The sequence below is a fragment of the Rhopalosiphum maidis genome, chromosome 4 (assembly GCF_003676215.2).
Source record: "Rhopalosiphum maidis isolate BTI-1 chromosome 4, ASM367621v3, whole genome shotgun sequence".
In the NCBI taxonomy this organism is placed as follows: domain Eukaryota; kingdom Metazoa; phylum Arthropoda; class Insecta; order Hemiptera; family Aphididae; genus Rhopalosiphum; species Rhopalosiphum maidis.
Window position 1 is genome coordinate 48821742 of NC_040880.1, and position 17480 is coordinate 48839221.

Below are 17480 nucleotides of genomic sequence, written 5' to 3' on the forward strand. Positions count from 1 at the left end.
TAATAGGCGTCTATAGCCACTCCAGAACATCATTACGACTATCATTGACAACCTATAGAGTTAACGAAATAACGAATAATATTTATATAGATATAAATAGATATATTATAATATTTTATAGTCTACTGACTGTCCGCAACACGCACACATTTGCCAACAAACTACTGGCCTGTGGGATCGTACTACCTAATCACTATTATGTTTATTATTATCGCATGTTATGAATTATGATATACAACCGTCATATACATGATTAATTTACAAACTAAATTCAATTATATTAAGTTATTGGGTTAATGTTGAGAATAACTATCACATGTTGTCAGTAGAAAGATGTCTGAGGTACAGTTGAATCTCAAGTTTTTGGGACACAAATTCGATATACGGAACGCATTGTCACACTAACCAATATTATTAAGTAGGACTATTTTTTTTTATTTTTACGGATTATTTTGAAATAAAATAGTTTTTTTTTTTTTTAATTTACTCACTATAAAATATCAACTAGAATCTATTTTCTACCAAATCCACCATTTAAGTCGAAAATTAAGGCATTTTTTTCTACTTTCTCGTTCTGTTTTGAATCTAATACTGTTATTAAGAATATACAAAATGTAAAGTATTAAATATAAAAAATATTTTTAAAATACCATAAAAAATAGTTAATGTTGAAACTAGAAAGATTTTGAACTATACTATACTGTACTGAGTAGTGAGTAGTACCAAACCTACCTAATATACTCAAAATACACCATCCCTATAGGTGACTATTATTTTCGACTATACCTAAACATATATTAGGTATAATTAAAAATTATTCATAATCTCGCAACATTTGGTTTAAAATATTATAACAGTTGAATTGTGTCGGTATTTTATGATATTCCACACTCAGTGACAAACGGTATGATAACAACTTCAATAATAATGCACTAAATTATCTATATCATTTTAAAATTAATTTAAACATTTTAAACTAGTGTACCTACACAATATTGTTCATGTTATAGTATTATACGAAAAGCGAATTATAGTAAAAATATATTGCTAAATATACGGGTTTTATATATATTACAAAAAAAAACCTCTTATTAGTGCCAAAATTAGTATAACCAAGGCTTATAAGTTATGTGCGGACCATACGGGTGACTTATTAATATTTCGCCCATATTATTAGCAATTACTGATTAATTAGTTTTTATCATATACATACAAAATTCTTTGTAAAATAAGTATCATATTATTTTTTCTGATTATATATTTTCTACATTTATGAACTTATAATTATAACAGTTTTAAACAAAATATTTTCCTGAAAAATGTGATAATTTAAAATTAAATTTGTTGGGAATATAACAAGAATTACAAGTCGACCAGGTGAGGCAAACGGTATTTAACACGATTAATTTATTACTGATTTTTAAATCTGTATTTAACATTTTAGAATCTTTTCATAAACTTATCAACTTTATAACAAATACTTTCCATAACACTAATAAGTACTATTTTATAATACTCGATTTAGTTGGTTTTATAATATTTGGTATTATATGATTTAGGTATATCATTATAATATGTCATTTAAACATAACTTATGACATGAGTCATAACTGTACCGTCAAAAAATCGAAACGAAATAGGTGCCATAATAACAATTATTAAAATTTTATTTTTTTTAAATTAATTATTAAAATTAAACATCAATTATTAACATAGAAATTAGGAATTATAACGAAACACGATGAAAGTAAACTCATGATTTAATTTAAAACTATGTATATAGTTTTCACGTAGAATAAAAATTATTAATGTTATAACTTGATATAGCGGTAATAACAACGTATGGAGTGTATGACACCCAATCGTCAATAATAAATAAGATTAAAGATGTACCTTAAGAGGACGCTACACCAGCATGTGTTGTCTCCGTCTTACAAATGTAAAATACTATAGCAAAAACTATTTTACGCGGGAAAGAACCGAGAAGGCTACAGTCATAACTTGAAAAAACGAAATTTTCACCATTTAAAAAGGAGAACTTTGGCTGTGAAATATCGTTTTTATTTTTTCGATGTCTGGCCTACTAAAAAAGTTATTCTATTTCAAAAATAATGGATTTTTGAAATAATATAAACTTTTTTCGTATAAATGATATTAAAAAAAAATAATAAATAAATAAAAACTACATTTCGCGGATGATGTTCTCAACTTTATTGTATATCAATTTGGAGTCTTAACTATCACTACAGTCTGAGTACCTCTATCCCGCGCAAAACAGAGTTTTTGCCATGTTTTACATGTGTACGACAGAGATGCGACATGCCGACATGCGGATGTAGCGTCCTCTTATCCTATTTCAATTTATATCATCCGAACAGTGGTGAATGCTGAAAATCTGTGTAGTGTCGAGAAGGAGAATAATAGTATCTAGTGCTATACTTACGGGGATAAGAATAAGAGATTATTTTATACAGAGGTAACCGTTATCTTAAATTGTTACTATAAATGCTAGTAAATCTACATGGGTAAATGTTTAAAAAAGACGAAATATTGTTATCTATAGTTCCGAGGTTTATGATTTTTTTTTTTATTAATATTATATGTTTTCCCGAAGGGTCACTTATAATGTTTTTAAGATAGAATTTTTTTTTTTTTTTTGACGTTACATAACAATTGATACCTATCAATAATAAATTATATACAAATAATTTTTTGTAAAGAATAAATTCGTGATTTTTCTCTTGATTAGTGGAAAATAGTTTAAAATGACTTTAAATTACATAAAATGACCTTAACCTGTTATTACACGATTGATAAAATGTGAGCGCCGAGTTCGATAATTATTTTTTATATTATTATTAATTGTACGATAAACTTAAAACATTGAATCATTTATAAAAATATATATCTTTTTACAGTTTACCAAAAGGTCATTTAAATTTTTTAACCACTATTAATAATTTAAAATTTAAAACAAAAACTGTTACTTGATTTCAAAATACGTAATCTGTGCGGCGGCGGTAGCGATAAAATTATACATGACGTTCACTTAGTCAGTACCGACCGTAACATCGACTAAGTTCAACGATAACTCATCACTCATTGTCTCATTAGGAGCCACAAAATAAATAACGTTATCAATTAATTTAAAATAATTTGGAAACATTTCATTCGAAAGCGTTTAATAAAATTAATTCAATAAAACATATAATAAGACTGTTAAGTGCTGACTAACGTTCAAAATTATATTTGTGTGAGTGCCGCCAATTATTACTAATAACTAATTAAAATATCAAAAAATAGTTATAATAGTAAAGGTATACAAGTGGGTATCGCTTTGCTGCTCGTAAAGTGCCAAGTGGGTCACTATTATAAGAGTATAAATTTAAATTTAATGATACGTATATGTATATCATTGTATACGAAAAACTATTCTAAGCGGAGACTGTCTGCAGCCTATATTATCACAAACTATATAATATTATGATGTTTTTTTTGATATGCGCATAGCTATTAAAGTCATTTATTTTACTTATAGTATTATCGTTGTAAAATCAATACATTCATCGCTCGGTTCAGAATCTAAAATAGTTATTTAGACTTTTATTTTAACGAAACACAGCTAAGAAAGAATCGTCTATCAATCCAACATGAATTGTAAAAGGCATCGGGGCATACTGTTCATAGTTATAGATAATTGTTATACATTTTTCAACTTGCAATCAAAATAAAAAGACATTAGATAATCCTCAAATTCAATCAAAAATAACGACCAATATAATAAAAATTTAGATTTGACAAAAATATCATTAATAGTACGAGTAACCCCATTTATTTTATTAATTTTACCATAAGAAAATACATTAACTAATAACTAATAATTAATAGTCTGTATAATTTTATCAATTTGAAAAACTATTTGCTGTTTCAAAAAATTATTGTAGTTCAACTAAAAATGTTTACGGATTATTAATTAATATATTTTAAATCTTAAAAAATTCTGACTATGGATATTATGATATTTATTGGTTTTAAGATGAAAGGAAGATTTTTTCATTTATGCAAGTATAGTTAGTAGCAATCATAGTAACCAATAAAAGTGTATAATTTATTGTAAAAATTAAAACAGAATAACATAATACTTTAGAATTTATGTATATAAATTGATTGAATTAAATTAGTTTTAAATTTTTAATGAAATTATTGATAAAAATATTTTAATTTCTTATAATATCTATAGATGTATTTATATAAATTTAAATAAAAATAATAAATGCAACCAAGTATTAAATATTTAAATAACATAGTACCTTAGAGTAAAACTAGTATCTACCTATTTTAAATGTAACAATTAGTTAAGTAGTTTTAATAAAATAGTAATAAGATTATAATATTATGTTGTATAGATACAATTATATATAGACGTATACTTAACTTTTGTTTGTATTAAAAAAAAAAGTGCACGAAATAACAAAACTAGAATATTCAGAAAGAATTAATTATTTTATTTTTTTCAAACAATGTAACACTTGAGTTACTAATTAGTGTAGTGAATCATGTTTAATAGATAAAAACATAAAGTTTTGTATGAACATTCAAAGTGCATGTAGTACACTAGTAAGTACACTCGATTTCCAAGGATATCTATTGCAAGGGATTAATTATAAAATTTAAGATGCATATGATAAAACATCAGAGATGGGTAATAACCAGTTAAAAAGTTAGAAGTTATTTTTTTTTTTGGTAACTTAACTCAATAAGGTACTTAAAAAAAATGGTTTATTTGCCCAGCTTTGCATAACATATTTATATTTTGGTTTAATTTTTATGATATGTATTATAGAATTAACTGTTTGCATTATTTTGTGTAACTAAGTCATGAGTTAGGACATTTTTTGTTTGGACTTATTTAAGTGAATATTTTACAATTTACTATCTCTGTTTGTCTTATATACCTACTGTTTTTCTATTTGTATAATATTACTCATATCAGTCATATTATACGATTTTGGAAATGTTTTATATTATTAATCTGGAATTCAACCTAATTCATAAAATATACATTTTAAATTATATGCAGAGCGATATATAATGGTATTGATCTTACAACGATGAGTGTTATTGAACTTTTATTTTTTATTTTTGTGTTTGTCATCAATCATCACCTATTGAGATAGAATAAATATTTTCATTTTCAATTTAGAGATAGTTTCTGGTAGTAAACTAGATCTAGCTGGAATTTTTTTTAGGGGGAGAGGTTAAAAGCAAAATTTACAGTACTTTTTAAAATAATCGTGGAAAAAAACTTTTTTTAACTTAACCGTTGAACATTTCAAATTTTTTTTAATAAATGTTAATAAATAATGGTTTGCCAGGTAATAAAGATTGAAAATATAATAACAAATTCCCCTAAAGTTTCATTCACTAATTATAAAAATCAAAAATTCAGTCACAACATTTTCTTTTATATTAAAGTTAGAATCTTGATAAAAATTCGTCAAAATGCTAAATCACAGAAATTTATAAATTATTTTGTAATTAAAAATTTATAAACTTATAAAATATTTAATTTTTTTAGCTAAATATTGTAGATTTAATGAAAGAGTTCTTATTATTTAATTCATACTGTAGTCAAAAAATCTAACGAATGTATTAGCTTGATTTCTTAATTATTTTATATAAACATTTAGAAGATTGAATTCTTTGAACGAAATCGTACATTTAAACGATGAATAACAATTTTAGTTATTTTGTAATAATTCAAAAATATTTTTCATGGAGATTTGAACTATATTATATTTTATTATAATGACATTTTTAATACATTCTAGATTAATGAATTATATGCTATCGCCTATATTTATAATTTATACCGTATTAATAATAATAAAAATATATACATAATAGTTTATAACAATGTATAATGATAAGCTTACGATCATCTTTGCTAAGAATCGTTTTTTGCAAGGCCTAAAATTGTGTGCAGTAGCACACACTATATGCAGTAGTTAATATTAAATGTGCAGTAGCAGATTTAAAAGTGTACAGTATCTTTTTGGATTTTATAAATTTATAAATTTTTATTTGATTAATATTCAATATTGATTATTGAAAATCATTAATTAGTAGAACACGGATATTGTAGTACTAAAAAAATAATATAATTGATTGCAATATTACACTAAAAAACACCAAAAATTACACTTAAAAGTTAAAATATTAAAAATTGCATTAAAAAATAATAGCGTTTTATTATAAATGTTTTAAATATACTATTATTATCTAAAATTCTACCAAAAATTATATAAATTTAAATTATTCAGTATTCTATTTGAAGTAGCTGAAGAACAAATTATAAGAATATACCGTATAATTGTTAAATATTTTGTGCTGTATTAAATTCCTACCTACCAACTTTAAATTATGTTTATTTTATAAGATAACATAGATGTTATGACGGTTATTGAGTGTCGACTCACAAAATGTAACTAAAATAGTTGCATATAAATGAGTAAATTCAATAAAATTGCCAAAAGATTGAACTAAAAAATCTTTTAGATATTTAGTTCGTGCTTAGATGTCATGCATTTAAAATGTACTTAAATACGAACGTGCAATATATTGAAAAATTAGAAAAAAATTGCAAATGCAACAACATCTGTGCCCTATTATTAATAAATACCAACAATAATTATGCAACAAAGTTATATAATATGTGGAATGATGTGCATTGTACACTACTAGACCTATGTTTATTATTTTAAAATATTATTTTGGTGTGTGGAATTAGGTGTGCAGTACCAAAATACCCTAATTTTAGGCCCCGGTTACAGTGTCCAATTCAATGATGTACTAGCTCATACTGTACAGCAGAGCAGTTACTTACTTTTCTATATTTTTTTTATTTACATAATATATCTGATTGATGTATAACTTCAATTATATCAAAAGAAAAATTACGAATCTGTACAATATATGACTATAAATAATATTAATTATTACTCAAGTTTCAAACCAAAATGTAGAAGAGAAAATTAATGTATTTTATACAGTATTTCTATTCAATAGATATATCTTATAACACTGAATAAACGTGAAATATTCAAGATTGTATCTAAAGCTTTTTATATGGTCGTAATATTAAAATAAATTATGAAACAATTACCTAAATAAATATAAATTTCAAATATTAAATTTATTGTGATGGACTCTTTTGATTAGAATTAATAAGTCAAAAAAATATTTTGTGCATATTTTTTGATGAGTTAATGGCTTGTACAATTAAATGTTTGAACTTCTTTCGATTATTTTCTTGAATATTATTTAGAAATTATAGACTTAAGAAATCGCCGTACCCGCAATCCGCGTGTGTTGTCTCTGTCTTACTAACATAGTAACATACATCGTAGCAAATTTCCATTCAACAGCATACATTTTTTATGTTGTTAATGTTGGAATCAATTTATCTATTATTAAATTTAAAGGTAATACTATTATCCAGGGCATCATATACACTTTTATTGATATTTTAATTTTTCAGTGAGTGACGAATATTTTAAAATTATAATGTTTCACATAACTATACATTGGCTCTAATATTGAAACTATAACAGCATGAAATGTATTCTGCTGAACGCAATTTGCTATGTTCTACGTTTGTAATAATATGGAAACAACATATACGGGTATGACGTCTTCTTATAAGTTAAAATGATTATATTAATATATTATTATGTTTCCATTTGAATTTTCAAAAAGATAAATTTAAATTAATTATTAAACTAGAAAATATATCACTATAAGATCGATATAATTCAATTAATCATCACTCAACAGTAATTTGGAGAATAATTAATTATTCATTAAGTAAATATAGGTACAAATTGTACCTACTTTAATTGTATAATATAATATTTGTTCAGAGCTGAGTCATAGTGTTCCAAAGAAATTGTTTGGATTAGCATTGAAGTGCATGAGTTATGTTTGTAAAAAGCTACATATTATTAGTTTTCAAGTATTTATATCTAATTACAAATGTACCTACCTATTATACCTATATATATATATATATATATATATATATAGATACGTTAGAATAATTAAATCACTTAGTATTCCTTATACCTATATTAGTTAGTCAACTACAATTTACTATAAATAGTTGTAAAAGTTTCAAGAATCTCACTTTACATTCTTATTCTGTTAAAATAAGAAGGTTGCATTATATCCTTATTGCAATATGAGTTTTTCGTCCAAATATCTTCAGCTGCTGGTAAATATGATTTATTTTTAATTTGTTAATTATTATTACTCATGTCTTATACTATCTTAAACATTATGTATTTATAAACGAATAGACAGCGTTCTTACTTCTTTGGTGTTTTGAATCTACCATTGAAGCAAAAGAAATACTTAAATGCGATTTAAAATCAGGCGAATGCAATGAAGAATATACACACATAAAACAGCAGGTATATTATTTATAAGTATATAACTAATATAATCAAAAATGTACCTAAAAACCGATTCTAAGCGGAGACCTAAGGTCTGCTTCTGCGGCGGTCTGCCTATGTATTGCCAAATATATTTTATGATTATTTATATTAAGTACTGGTATAGTAAAATATTTTAAAGTTAATACTGTAGTAGATTATTGAATTAATTTTTTGTAAATATTATATTCATTATAATATTATTTTACGTTTATATCGTATACCAATGCTATTAACCTTTGAGTCAATAATATTGACATTAAACTGATAAATCGTTCAACAATTCGTAAGTCAAAACAACTGATACAACTGATACAGTTGTCGGCCGCAACTCGATACATCTCTTTTTCTGTTGTTTAAATGTTAATTTCTTAATATTTTTTAATGCTCAAAAACTCTCGCGTGAGTGAGAACAATCGATTCACTTTCTGTTATGTTTGCTAAAAAGAGTAAGTTTGGTAGTAAATATATTAATTTCCTATCTTTTAATTTTAATTGTTTAATGTTAGTGGTTATATCAACTTACTGTAGAAAGATTATTGGATAAGTTATAAGTGAAAATATACAAATTTAATTCTAAATACTTTGAAAAACGTTATCGAGTATAGTAAATTATATCATAGATATTTTATAATTTTCAAGTACCTACAAATATATATATATATATGTATATATATTTTTTTTTTGATTAAGTACAACAATAACCGTTATTTTTTTATTAACCGTTTTTATAGAGGCTCTGTGGATAGTGGATTCTATTGTATGCTTTTTTTTAAAGTTTATAAATTATTACCGCATATTCTTGTCGGTATTCGTACCTCTTTTTAATTATTTGACCTACTATGTATAGAACTGTGTGCGGTTGACCGGTCTTTCTGGAAACAGCATTGGTAATCACTTATACAATCTTCTGCATAAAAAAACAATGTGATTTAATGATTATTTTTAAGAAAAACTGCGTACTGTTAGATACTTGGTAAAAGTCTTGGCACCTACTGTTTAATTATCTTTTACATTTTTTTCCACCTTTCAGTTCTCAACTCTGGTTCTATTAAAATGTGACTGTCTTAATGTCTGATTGTATTCAATGTTGAATTAAAAATTGCTTAAATTATTTAATGGTTCTAAAGAAGTTTCTAATAATTTTCTCTTGTGTGTAACAGTTATTTTCTATAGTTTGTAGTAGTATGTTACTAAAGGATTTTTTTCCTTTTGTTATATATTATTGCGAATTTTGCGTTCACGTATATACATTTATTTAGTCATTTGGGTGTTTTTTCCGATTATATTGATAAGTAAGGGGAATTTTTTATTTTAAAATCCTAAATGTACCACATAGATCCAATTTGCTATTAGAAACTAAATTTAAAGTTAAAGATGGTAGCATTTTTCTATTATAAAACGTTTGCGCATACATAAAAAAATCATACATCGTTTAAAAATTAATACATTCATCGCTCCGCTTAGAATCTTAAATATAGCACTACACGAAAATTAGATTAATTTAAGAATAAATTAATATTTAGATAAGTTAAGTATTTTTAAATTTACTAGTTGCCACATACTATTTTATTTAATATATTATTAATTCAATTTTTCTATGTACACATTACTAGGACCTATCAGAAAAACCACAGTTAATTTCTACATTGACAGATCAAAAATCTCCAGTGTTAAAAGAATTAATAATTGGTCATTTTTGGCCAAGATATAATAGAACTACAACACATAAGCCAAATACGACAACTGTACCACAAACTGAATCAACGACCTATTATTCTAATTCGACTACCGAAAGATGGAATACAACGACTGGTGCTCCCAAATCAACAACATATTATTCTAATTCGACTACAGGAGGATGGAATACAACGACTGGTGCTCCCAAATCAACAACATATTATTCTAATTCGACTACAGGAGGATGGAATACAACGACTGGTGCTCCCAAATCAACAACATATTATTCTAATTCGACTACAGGAGGATGGAATACAACGGCTGGTGCTCCCAAATCAACAACAGATTATTCTAATTCGACTACCGAAGGGTGGAATACAACGACTGCTATTCCCAAATCAACAACATATTATTCTAATTCGACTACCGAAGGATGGAATACAACGACTGCTACTCCCGAATCAACAACATATGATTCGACTGCGACTAGTAAAGTTACTCATCATCATTTTCGAAGGAGGACTACTAGAAAACCATAAGAAATTTCTCAACAATATTATAAATTACAAGACACACTGTGTAAGCAAAATTAGTTATTTACCCGAAAAATAAATGATAAGCTAGTGATAATAATCATAACTTATGTTTCACGTATAATAATAAAATAAATGTTCATAATTTATTTCTATCTCTCTATATCAAGTGTATTTAATTATTATAAATGTACCCTTAATAACTTACAAACGCCTAATCGTTTTAATTATATTTCTAAGTTTTTTAAATTAATTTAATCATCCAAGACTTATTCTAAATGCATCACGAGATTCCTTATATTGTAAATTATAAAAATTAAAGCACCAAAACGAAATGCACACCAACCTTAATGCGCCACCGTAAATCGTAATGTCTAATTGCAGCACTATACATTATTGTAACTATTGTGATTTTCACGTAATTTACAAAATTATTATTTTTTCCTGATAAAGTCAGTAGTTATAACTGTTATTGCCCCGTTTTCGCAGTCTCCCACAGTCCCACGAATAAATATTTCATAATAATATTTTTAATAACATTTAGTATTAGGTATACCTTTATACTTAATTAGTTTGAGTCTGTTTGCCTTTACCCAGAATTTTTTTATTTCAGAGTCATCCGTCAATTATGTATTATAAATTATAATAGGTGGTAGATGATTGTATACGTCCATTTTGGCACTTGCACGAAAAGTTTAATTTTTTATGCTATTAGAAGTAGTGGAAAATAAAAATAAAAAATAATTCCTGCAGCCTGCTGACTGAAAAAGTAAATAAAAAAATATTTTTTATAGAATTGTTGTACTATAGTGTCGCTATTATATAAAAATAGTTTTTACTCGCATTATTTTTAGTGTTTATCTTTATAACTGTCATAACATCCAAAAAATAAATAAATCACCGTTTTTATTGAAAACGTTAAATTATTTTAGGAAACGTCTCCATTCCCGTCCTTACCCTACGATAAATTGATTTCCCAGCGAACCGATATCAAATAAATTCTGAATAAAGGCAAAAAATTCAAATTATGATGACGTATCTGTACCAAAAACGTACAAACATTTTTTTGTAAAATAATGTCGATTGTGGAGGCTGATCAAACGTACGCATCATGATCTTAATTTTGTTTCAGAATCATTTTTGATGAGTATATTTTTGTGATTAATATGTCTAATTTCAATTTAATGATAATTAATTATTGAATATGAAAAATAGTTTATTGGGAGATAATGTTTCAGTCTCAATATTTCTAAGAGTATTTTATAAATTAATTTATATTACGATATACTCAACTAATTAATGAATAATTATATTAGTAAATATTAATACATTGACCTGCTATAGGCATAACCGTTAGAACCGTAATTTGACCATGATTTATTTTTACAATACAAAAACAAATATATCTATGCAATTAAAAGATGACAATATTTGTGAGGGCAAGACAATGAGTTTTTTTTTAATTAAAATTTTGAAAAGTTAAAAATTATTTAGAAATGTTAAATTTCGCAATTTCTTAACGATATAATGAATGTTATATTGGGAATGATGGTAAAAGTCCATCATCTTGCTCTTTCCCTCCATATGATTGTCATATTTTAATTTTATAATAAGTATATTTACTGTAAAACCAAAATCGAGCGAGTTCTCACTGTTCTCAGACTGCGTAAACGGGTTTTGTCTCCGTCTTACACACGTACGACAGAGACAACACACGCGGGTACCACGTCCTTTTAAGATACCAATCGATTATACAGGTATTGCATCTATACCTATACCGTGGTTTAGTTATAATTATTTTATTTACCTCAGACAGATCTCAAACTATGGGAACATACACTTTACATTTTTTACATACATGTTAAAGTAAAATAATAATCATGTAATTTTATTTGAGTTTTATTGTTTTACCTGAAATAAGTTTGAAATATTATTATTCAAGTTAAACAATATCTTTTACCTGTTGATACGGTAAGTTTAATCTATTTTTGCTAAACACGTCGAATATTATACCTACTCTACACAAAGTATCACTCGTAGACCGTCGTTAAAAAGATGATATTTGTCAACTATATGACGTATATCACTGCACTCAGTGCATAAGCCTAAATCTAATACGAGTAGACTGCAGAGTGTAAACACAATCGTAATGTATAAGCACCCGATCTTGACAATAATGAGTCATGACTATTATTATTTGAGTAGATAAAACCTAAATTCAAAAAAAGAGACAATTATAAAAATAAATAGTGGACAAAAAGCGAGATCACAAAATGTTGATCAACGTGGCAAATGTTTGCTCAATAAAACCAATCTCGTGCGTTTAGCTTAAACATTAGAGTGAAATGACATATCATCAAACGTACAGGTAAAATCGTAATTTGTATTTCGCTGTTTGACACTGCCAAAGAAACCGTAACACATTAACGAGTAAAATCGTTTTCAATGATTATGTGCCGTAATTCACGAGTTGTTACGACTAATTGTATAGTCATGTTATAGGTTAATTTGTTACCAATGTTAACCACGTGGATTTAAAATATATTGTATCAGAACATTGTTTGTGTTTTAAATGAGGATCTACTATATTATTGCATTGTCGAAGTGTTTTGCGCCGATTCTGGGTTCTACGTCATTTATAGGTGACGAGGACACAAATAATAAGTACATAATGCATACTGTTCGGTGGTAAATAATAATTCGTAATAACGAGTATAGTTGCAGATTCGTGGAATATAATGGAACATAATACGAACAATAATGGATACTATTAAACGGACAGACATTGGGGGGTAACCGTTAATAAGAAAAGGAAAACATAACTGTGGTTTGCCCAGTATTGCATATGCACACTTATCACTGTTACATTATAATGTCTAGTGACCATATCGTTTTCCCAAGCTCCCAGGCTAACATAGCTCGGTGTTACCAATTCTTTCTCTCTCAGTTTTCCCAAAGTTGTTGAGGTGCAAAATCAAAAACTCGTCCGATTCATTCGACAGCTACGCCGTATACCTAACGTGACCATATTTTTTTTTCTTCAAAGCGGGACACCTGTACATTTTAATAAGAAAATCATATCATTTTGCGAAAAATAACAATATTTTTCGTCGTAAAGAACGTCAACCAACTCGAGGTACAGTACAGCGCGTGCCAAGGCAACGGAACTACTAAGATAATAATATTATGTATAGGTATTCGGCCGTACTCCGTTTATCGCCGATTCCCGCAGTTGACGCGGTGGCAGCGACAACAACAATAAGATATAGTTATTTTTGTACCATTTTTATCTATGGACTATGGGTTTTAGTGTTTTACGTAATACACATATATATATTACGTAGTTATACTATACGTCTATACGTCTATACAGTATAATAGTATAAATAATGTATGATTATGATTTGCGATCAATAAATACTTACCACAAGTCGACTTTTCTTAAAGCGGGACATTTTTGGGTTCTTTTGGGACAGCGGGACACTTTGCTCGAAAGCGGGACGTATGGTCACGTTAGGTATACCGTCGATATCGCAACACGAACAAACTCGTGGACGTTCTTTATGCAACACCTGTCTATGGAAATCAAGTAATAATAACTCGGTTTTATAAACATTACTGTTTTTTATATAAATATAATACATATTCCACAATCGTACAGTTTCCAAATAATAACAATAAAAAAAGTTATTTAATCACAACTATCGTTCTGTTACAGCCTGTATAATATAAAAGTATCTACTTAATAAAAAAGGTACTTATTAGTAATGTTGTTAAACCAGTTGGAGTATCATTGACAATAATATTATTGTTACTACAGTAAAAATGTTTAAAATAAAATAATTTAAAAAGTAAAAGTAAGGTTTGTAGTGTTCTTTAGTTGTTTTTGTTTAATTATACTGTAGAAATTCAAAATTCCCGAGACAATAACTTATGAGAAACCTTGTACCTATTTAATTAAACATTTTTTTCATTTATAACGACAGAATAATTTACAAATAAAATTTTTAAGAATCAAAATTCTAATATCAGTTGCTTGTAAACAAAAATTGTATTACAACTTACTAGTGTTGCGTAAATATTTTATTTTTTTGTTGTTAGTTTTCCGTTTACCCCGATTATTTTTAAAAGTACTTATTAAAAGTCTTTTATTTTTGAATTCTAGTAGCTGTATCTAGATCAAATTTGCCAACGGAAACTACCGCATTAAAGTGAAAGGTTGAAGACATTTTTTTCTGCACCAAAACAAGATGAAAACGCAAATCCCGATCATTTGTTTGTAATTATTTAATAAAATGATATATTATTTTATATATTAATATATATATATATATAATTTTAAATGCATAAACAAAATATATTGATTTAACTTTAACACGGTATGTTAAAAATATTAGTCCAACTTATATTTTAATAGATTTTTACCTGTTAATTGACAGATCTAAAATAAGTATAATAATATAACTGAAAACCAATAAATTCATCGTTCCAATCAGAATCTAAAATATTCGAGTATTTCATTAAAATATTAATAATAGAACCTTTAAACATTTTATTAATGTTTTTAAACCTGAAGGTAACCTACAGGTTCGGTTAAATTCATAAAAACTTGATATAATAAACTCATATTATTATAATTTTTAACAAGTTTATAATGTATATACATATTATTTTATTATAGAATTTCGTTATTTATATTAATATATATGTATTTATATAATATCTTAAGCTAATCCGTGTACATCCCTACTTAAACTTATATAATAAAAGATATTTAAATTGGTTTTTAGAACTGTTACTGTAATGTTCGACGATTGGCTAATGTCAAGTATAACCATTTATGTTTACTGGATTATTATGATTGAATTAATACAACTCCAACCAAATAAAATTAACATTATCCACTTACTTTTGGTTAATTATCGAATATAAAAATGGTGTTATGAGAAGGTTACTGTAAGCCAATACGGTGGTTATAGACAGGTATTCAATTATATTATATTTATATTTATTTACAATATACTATAATTTATTATATAGTTTAGATTAGGCGAGCGGACCTGAAATCGATTTAAAATTAAAATATTATCAGAAATCAACATTTTTAAGATACCTATTAGTCAAAAAGTAAACAGAAATTAAAATCGATAATTTTTACAGACAAATCGATTTAAAACTATGATTAATTATTTAAAATTTAAATTAAATTTGTATTATATATAATAGGTAATAATACATTGAACGCCGCTTATAAGATTCACGGATATAAGGTTCAGTCGCTATCCAAACGTATCCAGATGTACCTATCTAAAAACGTTATAAAAAATTGGGTTATAAAACTCAAATTTCGTAAAAAATAAACATTTTTGGTTAAAATTTATAAATAAATTGGTTATCGAAAAATACATATTTTTTTAGGTTATTTCTGATTTCAATTCATGCTTTTTAATGTGTGTATGTATAACAAATTTTATCGCATTTCACATTTTTCGCAATTACCGTTATTGTAATATGAGTATGAGAAATATATTTTTGGAATTTTAATACTCAAAACAAACCAAAATTACAAATTTTTTTCATAAACAATAAATACATCATACATCTTTTATAACTTTTTATTAATATGCAATAATTTTTATAATATGTATATGAATTATAATTTTAATTTTTTTATCAGAATTTTTAAATTTATTCAATAATAGATAAGATATGTAATATATTGTAATATTATATGTATTAAGATTCAATCGGTTATAAGATTCACTTTGTGCTGGTCCCAAAATGAGTGGCGTCCACTGTATGTCAATTGATTATTACTTAACCCTAAAATTAAATTCCCCCGACAGATATTTTGCAAGAATTTAAAAAAAATTAACTTGAATACAATATAATATATCAACAATTTACGAAAGTATATAACGACTGATCACAAGCATACATAACATATTTAATTAAGTATAATTATGTTGAAATGGAATCAGAAAATACCTAACCTGTTTATTTACTAAATACAAGTCGAAAAATAAAATATACAAACAAAAATATAAACAAATATAATCAAAATTCAAAGGTCACTCATTCAACTGTAGTTGAAGGTTTAATGAAAAAATATAAAATTTCATATAAATTAAATACATTTAATAAGTATCCAAAAAAAGTGAGAAGAGGTCTAGGTTATCTACAAGTATTATTTTGAGAAACAAAAAAAAATGAACATATGAAAATTAATAAACTTAATAATAGTATTTTTTTTAAAAAAAAAAAGTCCAGGGCTACTCGAAGATAAATACGTTTTAAAAGGTATAATATATTATACATTAAATTGTGTTAGAAATTGGAGACAATGCTTATCTAATACGGATAATGAACAAAATTAATAAATAAAATAATAATCATAGATAAATAATTAAGGATGAGGGCAATTGACAAAAGCATTAAAAATGCAAAAAAAAAATTAGTTAGTGTTTAATAATTTGGGCAACATTCGGAAAAATTAATTTTAAAAACGTTAACAATTTCATAAACTATGAAATATACTATATATATATATATATATAATATAGTAATATAATCCGGAGACTGCGGTCTAAATCCTGATTTTTGGACTCAATATATTATTAAGTAACTATTTATTACATTCACTACCGAACGTAAAATATAATTATTTCCAAAATCAAAAGGCGGACAAGGTAACGCTCTGCATGTGCAGTAGGTGTAGGACTACGCTGTAGTGTACCTCGTCATTGAGCATATGTCCTTGGGTGTGATTTGAATT

The 17480-nt window shown here is 25.9% G+C and overlaps 1 protein-coding gene across 1 annotated transcript; it reads left to right on the forward strand.

Annotated features, from left to right (window-relative positions):
• Positions 1–8113: 8113 nt before the first annotated feature.
• On the forward strand, positions 8114–11614 carry LOC113556682 (hyphal wall protein 2-like). The gene is made up of 3 exons (XM_026961775.1): positions 8114–8272; positions 8358–8471; positions 10109–11614. The coding sequence occupies exons 1-3, from the start codon at positions 8240–8242 to the stop codon at positions 10709–10711; spliced, it is 750 nt and encodes a 249-aa protein (XP_026817576.1). The 5' UTR covers positions 8114–8239; the 3' UTR covers positions 10712–11614.
• The last annotated feature ends 5866 nt before the right edge of the window (positions 11615–17480 follow it).